We start from the raw sequence: 7018 nt of genomic DNA, 5'->3' as shown, positions 1-7018 counted from the left end.
TTTTTTTCCTTTCTTTTCTTTGCTTTGTTCTGATTGAAACCTCTGGTTATAATGTTTGGAGAAGAAATCTTAGAATATTTTATTGGAGTTGAGAGAGTGATTCTGCTGCAATCTGTTTCTTTGGGTGTGGTGGACAGCTATCTGTGTGACTGGCAGATTTACTGAATGTTTTGATTTGATAAGGCTGAAGCCTGCTGCCATATCTTTTCAAATTCCCCTGCACTCATGCCTTCTGTCTACAGAAGAGCTGCTTATACTCGTTTGGATAATCCACTAATCTTGTTTTACTTGACTTTGTAGGGTTAGGGTTTTATGTATACCCTGGGGCTTTTCCTCCTATATTTCATCAGCATTTACTAACCATTTTCCTAATGTCTTCTGTGTCCTGACACATTAATCCAGGCTATAATGCTATGTAGATGGTAGTCACTTAATATGTTGACTATTCTTTTAGTATATACACTGAATGTATTGCCTATTCCATTAGGAATTTTAAGGAATTTCCAGTATGTGAATGTGTTAATCTAAGAAAATATTCTTTACTAATTAGCATTTTGGTCGTAGGCTGGTAGGGGAAGATATATTTTGGACCCTAAGCACAAATTAGTACATTCTTTAATTTTTATTGCAGGACCTTAACGTGAATATTTGTATAATGATCAAAGTATATGGGCCTCTCTTTTAGTGGCAACATGAAAGAGTTGTATACTAGACTGTGATTGGATATTTAAAAAAAGCTTAGTTGTCAACATTTTTAAATGAATGGTTGCTTGAAGGAAATATAGTTAATTTATTCCTTTAGATATACCATATTATTTTGAAATAAAACCCAAGTATCAGAGATTTAACTACATGAGTCATATTACTTTGAAAGTTTATAAAACTTTGCTTTGCTGCATTCATCAGAGGCTTTTGCACTTAAAGCTACTACATGAAGGCTGTATGAATCTACCCCACTCATTCCATTCACAGAATTGAATGATTGTGGGAGTTATAGAACCCAACATCCCACTTGATACAGTTTTTCCTTCATACTCTCCAGACTGAACGGATGCAAACAGGATTGTTTTAAAATCTTCAGGCCTAGCTCCAGCCTAAAGCCTGATTGGCATATGCCTTACTAGATTATAGATGTTGTTTCAAAGAACAGACTAGTGCAGTATCTCTCAAAAGAACAGCATCCAGGACTGGGGGAAGTAGCATAATAGCAACTAAAAAATACTTGGGATTGGCCAGGCACGGTGGCTCACGCCTGTAAACCCAGCACTTTGGGAGGCCGAGGCGGGTGGATCACAAGGTCAGGAGTTTGGAACCATCCTGGCCAACATGGTGAAACCCTGTCTCTACTAAAAAAAAAAAAATTAGCCAGACGTGGTGGCACATGTCTGTAATCTCAGCTACTCAGGAGACTGAGGCAGGAGAATTGCTTGAACGCAGGAGGCAGAGGTTGCAGTGGGCGGAGATCGCACCACTGCACTCCAGCCTGGGCAACAGAGCGAGACTCCGTCTCAAAAACCAAAACCAAAAACAAAAAACTTGGAATTTAAATAAGCAATATAGAGTATTTTTTAAAGCATTCAAGGGGATCAGAGTCTCCAAGCTTGGTAACCTAAGAGATAGCTTGTACTCTGCTAGGTATAATCCCTGTCATGGTGGGAATTTTATCCGGACATTCCATTATCAAAGATCTTGAAATGGTAATAGTATGGAGACACTAGATAAATGTAATGTGACTTAAAATATCATTGTAATAATAATTTTTAAAACACTCATACTCTTCCATTTAGGGGTAAATGACACCTAGAATAGTATTCTCATTCTTATCCCTCAAGAAGAATTAATATTCTTTTGAGTCCTGTAATCAGTCATACCTAGTTTTGATTTGCAGTTAGGTAACGTCAATTGATGTGTTTTTTTTGTTGCCACTGGAGACATATATCTATAGTAGAGAAAATTATAGGAATTTAAAGCTTAACACATTTTGATAAATGATCAGTATATAACAAAGAGTGTTTGCACTTGATTAGTTTCTTAGGAGTTGGACAGAAACAGTCTTGAGCTGTCTCTCTTGTTGTTCAAGAATATAAAAAACCAGTAGCTCAAATGTAGTATCATTATTAATGGGATCTTATTTAAAGAATGATATGTCATTACTATCTCTATTTGAAAATGGCTTGACCTGAAAGCCAAAGCCATTATGATTACATTAATGCTTTTAAAAAAAGCAATAATTGCCATTAATAGGTAGGACTTATTTCTATATTGCAAAGATAGATTAATACTAGACATATCAAAATAGTTAATTACACTGAGAGATCAAGATGAAAATATGGGCATTCCAATGAATGAATTGTCATAAAGGCAAGGTTCAGCATCCATTCTTGCTTGAAAAAAAATTCTTAGTAAAAAGACAAGAAGTTTTACAAGTTTAACATAACACATCTGAACTCTAATGGTAAAATATTTCAGGCATCCCTAGTAAAATAATTGTTTTTAAACTACTAACCTATACAGTAAGAAAACAACACATTGGTTGCAAACAATGCAGCTGTCAACTTGGAAAATCCAAGAGATTAAACTGAAAAAATATAAAGGTAGCAAGAATTCAGAATGGTGGCCCATTAATATAAAAATCAATGTCTTTTCTATATTAAAAACAAATCTGTCAGATAACAGTGTTGGAAAGAGTCCATTAATAATAGGAACTAAAAAGTTAACTAGAAATATACTTTGGGGTAAGAAAGACCATTTTACCCATGACACTGAATTAGAAACCATAAAGAAAAAGATCAAGTCAGATTTCTGAACTTGTAAAAAAATTCTTAACCCAATAAATGAAATTGTCAGACAAAAAACAAACTGGAAAAATACTAAATATACATGAGTTAAAATAAAGAGTTATTGTAGATCAATAAGAAAATGGGTAAAGGTCATGAACAGGTATTTTGTTTAAAAAATTTAAATAGCCAACAAACACCAAATGTCACATTTTACTGGTTATGAAAAAAATCTGATTAAGATGCTAATCCCATTTTACCTATAAAATCCGAATATACTGAAAACAACCTCTGTGATGGTGGAATTGATGTGACCTGGTACTCATATGAGATGCAGGTGGAAGTGGAAATCAGTGTTATTTTTTGTAGAGCATTGTGTACCTATATTTGAAAAACCTTAAAAACATGCATCTTGGGCTGGGCGTGGTGGCTCAGGCCTGTAATCCCAGCACTTTGGGAGGCCGAAGCGGGTGGATCACCTGAAGTCAAGAGTTCGAGACCAGCATGGGCAACATGGTGAAACCCCGTCTCTACTAAAAATGCAAAAGTCAGCTGGGCATAATGGCACATGCCTGTAATCCCAGCTACTTGGGAGGCTGAGGCAGGAGAATCTCTTGAACCCAGGAGGCAAAGGTTGCAGTGAGCAGAAGCCCTGGGGACAAGAGTGAGACTCTGTCTCAAAACAAACAAACAGTGCATCTTGTTTTGCTTTGCAGTTGCAGAATTGGGAATTTAGCCAAAGTAAATAAATAATATATTAAAAGAGATGTGAATTAGGATGTTCATTGTAGTGTTATATGTATAAAGGAAATTTGGAAACAACCTGTATTTCCAAATAAAGGTAGGTAAAGAAGTTGTGATACCACTATATATATATATATAATATAATATATGATAATATATATATAATATATATATATATATTTGTATAATATAATATATATACTATATATATAATATTATATATAAAAGGGCATTTTACTGTCATCAGAATACACTGTGCACAAGAAAATAATAACAAAGGGTGTTTCTTTATTGTTGTACTTTGTTGTAGTCTTGATTTTCACTATTAAAACTCTTTGTTTTTGTAGAAGACAAAGGTATTTCTAAGTGGAAAGAAGTTGGATGTGAAGCCTGATCTTGTAGACATGTTTTCCTAAGATGCTTCTACCATGTCTGATTACTGCCATGTGGTTACAATCCTGGCTCCTGAACTCACTATGCTTTTGTGGACTTGGGCAACTTCTCTGTGCCTTATTGTCCATCTTGTAATACATAGTAGTAGTACCTACTTCAAACAGTTGCTGTGAGGTTAAGGAATTTAGGCATTTATATGTGTACTTGAGTAATCCTTAATACAGCAGGCTCAATACTTTTATGGTTGAATAAAGTAGATGACTTTTGGTGTGCACATGGGAAAAAATTCTACTCAGTTTCAGTGTCAGAAAAGCTACTGCATTCCTGAAAAATATGTTTTGTTAATCTAAAATTAGGTAGGCTTTAAGCTTATTATGCTTCCTTTTGCTTTAGCTGCAATTCATAATTTGTGAGCCAATTATGGTTACCTTTATCCACTATACAGGACAGATACATTTCTCTGTGCTCATTTAACTCATTACTTTTTGTTTTATGCACGCAAAAATTTCCCGCTTAATTAGGGTTCGGCTGAAAATCAAATATATGGACACTGCAGTTAAATTTTAATTTTAGATTAAAAATTATTTTTTAATAGCATTTTTCACTATTCGGCTAGAAACATACTAATGGTTAAAAATTAATTTGGCTGTTTATCTCAAATTAATTTACCTATTGTCGCTGTATTTTATATGTTAAAGTTTGGCATTAATTAATTATCTATGCCATTATGTTGCATTTCATTATTTAGTTGCTTCCCAGATGGCGCTTTGTGGGATGATATTTGGGAAATGAATCGAATGAATACATAAATGAAATGATTAAAAAATATGCACTGGGTAGAAGGAAACTTTGGAGAGTATTTTCTTAATCTCTGAGGGAAAGACTTCAGAATTTCTCGCTCTGTAACGACGCTATTAAATAGAATTATAATCTATATTCTGTAGATGCGCTTTAAACTTTTAAAGTAATACCAAACATTCATTGTTTTTCACCCTCCATTTCTGCCTCTCTCCCTTTCTCCCTCCTTCTTTCCTTTCCCTTTCTTTCCTTTCTTTTTCTAAAAGTTTTTTAATGTTAAAATTTTTATTATTAATTATTATGGATATATAATAATTATACCCTTTCTTTTTTTCTTCTTCGTTTTCTTGTCTTCCATTTATCTTCCTTTCTCTCTTTTGCTTGTAGCTCTTCTTTCATTGATATCCCAATGGAAATGAACAATTTGGAAGAGTTTTATATTCACTTATGTTAGGAAAAAGAAGAACTATGAGAAAAGATGAAAGGATTGGGGGTTATTCAACCCAATGAAGGGAAGTCTGAGTACTGCAATCTTTTAATATTAGTACAAAGTGGTTTTTCAAATTCTCTTGGATCACCAGTAGAAAGGTCCTATATATTTCTCCTTTGTAGGCAATATAAGGCAACAGTAGGAGTTTATGTGAACTTTATGTGATAAATATGGGAGGAACACTGGCAAGGACATTGGGATTGATGATAATGCTAATTTCAGGTAAAATTATGAAATTTATCCATTTGGGAAATTCAGTATGCAATTTATGTCCGTAGGGAAGAGTCACAAAGTACATTCTGAAGCTCTCTCCCAAATATTTCAAATCATTCTCTCCATTTACAGCATCTTCTAAAAAGTCTTTTCCTCATCAGTTTGTATTTTAGAGTGAAATGCACGATGCTCTAGGGAATTAATTAACTTCCTGACAATACTAATCCATGTTGGCTTATTTGCCTGTCCTAAATGATTACATATACTTTATTTTCAGCCTTCTCAAAAATGTCCCTGTTCTCTCTGTTTCTAGGTGGCTGCTACACCCCATGTAAAAAGCAGAAAATAAAATGAAGATTTTTCAGTGCAAGATGCGGTACTGGTTGCTTCCACCTTTTTTGGCAATTGTTTACTTCAGCACCATCGTCCAAGGTCAAGGTATTTGAAAACTTTGAGAATCAGTAGGATCTGGGACTCTAGCCTTCTTGTTTCTGATTATCATTCTTATTTTATTTATCCTAACAATATATTGGCTTTTACTGAGTTTTACCAACTGTTTGCCCTGTAGGAATATACACATCTTTGATGAGGATTACAACCTCACCAGCGACTGAGCATAGTGATTTTGGGGCAATTGGTTAAACAGGTCATTCTTTTTTTTTTTTTTGAAAGAGTCTCGCTCTGTCGCCCAGATGCGATCTCGGCTCACTGCAACCTCCTCCTCTCAGGTTCAAGCGATTTTCCTACCTCAGCCTCCCAAGTAGCCGGGACTAGAGGCGTGCACCACCATGCCTGGATAATTTTTGTATTTTTAGTAGAGACAGGGTTTCGCCATATTGGCCAAGCTGCTCTCGAACTCCTGATCTTGTGATCTGCCTGCCTCGGCCTCCCAAAGTGCTGAGATTACAGGTGCAAGTCACCGTGCCCGGCCTATTCTTAAAGTGCTTCTGAAAAGCCTGTGCAAGTTTAACCAGTGAAAGTCAAATTTTTGTGTTACAATATCAGTTATATTAATAACGCTGTATTAATTAAATTGCTTTATGAATAGAGCCCTATTTTTACAGCTCTATTAATAAAGAACTGTAATGTGAGTGTGTATGTATCCTAATCATGTCTTGTCTCTTACATAGTGTACAGGAGATTTCTATCACTTCATACCTGGTCCTTGATTTTGCTCCTTTTCTTAAAAACCGAGCACATAGTCTGAATGTTATAAGGGCCTGACAGAGCCTGCCAATATGCCATTTCAGGCATTCCTAATGATTTCTAGCTTTGTTTTAATTAAACTTAATGTGTGAAATCTACTCTTTGCATTCCTGGGATGGGAACTTTTATTTTATTTATTTATTTATTTATTTTGAGACATTCTCACTTTGTTGCCCAGGCTGGAGTGCAGTGGCACGATCTCGGCTCACTGCAAGCTCCGCCTCCTGGGTTCACGCCATTCTCCTGCCTCAGCCTCCAGAGTAGCTGGGACTACCGGCGCCCTCCACCATGCCCGGCTAATTTTTTGTATTTTTAGTAGAGATGCGGTTTCACTGTGTTAGTCAGGATGGTCTCGATCTCCTGACCTCGTGATCCACCAGCTTGGGCCTCCCGAAGT

The 7018-nt window shown here is 35.6% G+C and overlaps 1 protein-coding gene across 1 annotated transcript in view; it reads left to right on the top strand.

Annotated features, from left to right (window-relative positions):
• COL14A1 (collagen type XIV alpha 1 chain) overlaps positions 1 to 7018 on the top strand; it is a 260476-nt gene that overhangs the window by 20046 nt on the left and 233412 nt on the right. The window contains 1 exon segment of the mRNA XM_017847514.1: positions 5729 to 5853. Within this exon segment, the coding sequence (XP_017703003.1) occupies positions 5766 to 5853 (88 nt within the window). The 5' untranslated portion in view covers positions 5729 to 5765.

This window comes from Rhinopithecus bieti, unplaced genomic scaffold, assembly GCF_001698545.2.
Source record: "Rhinopithecus bieti isolate Rb0 unplaced genomic scaffold, ASM169854v2 scaffold_28066, whole genome shotgun sequence".
Lineage (NCBI taxonomy): Eukaryota > Metazoa > Chordata > Mammalia > Primates > Cercopithecidae > Rhinopithecus > Rhinopithecus bieti.
This window is presented reverse-complemented; position numbering and strand designations above follow the sequence as displayed.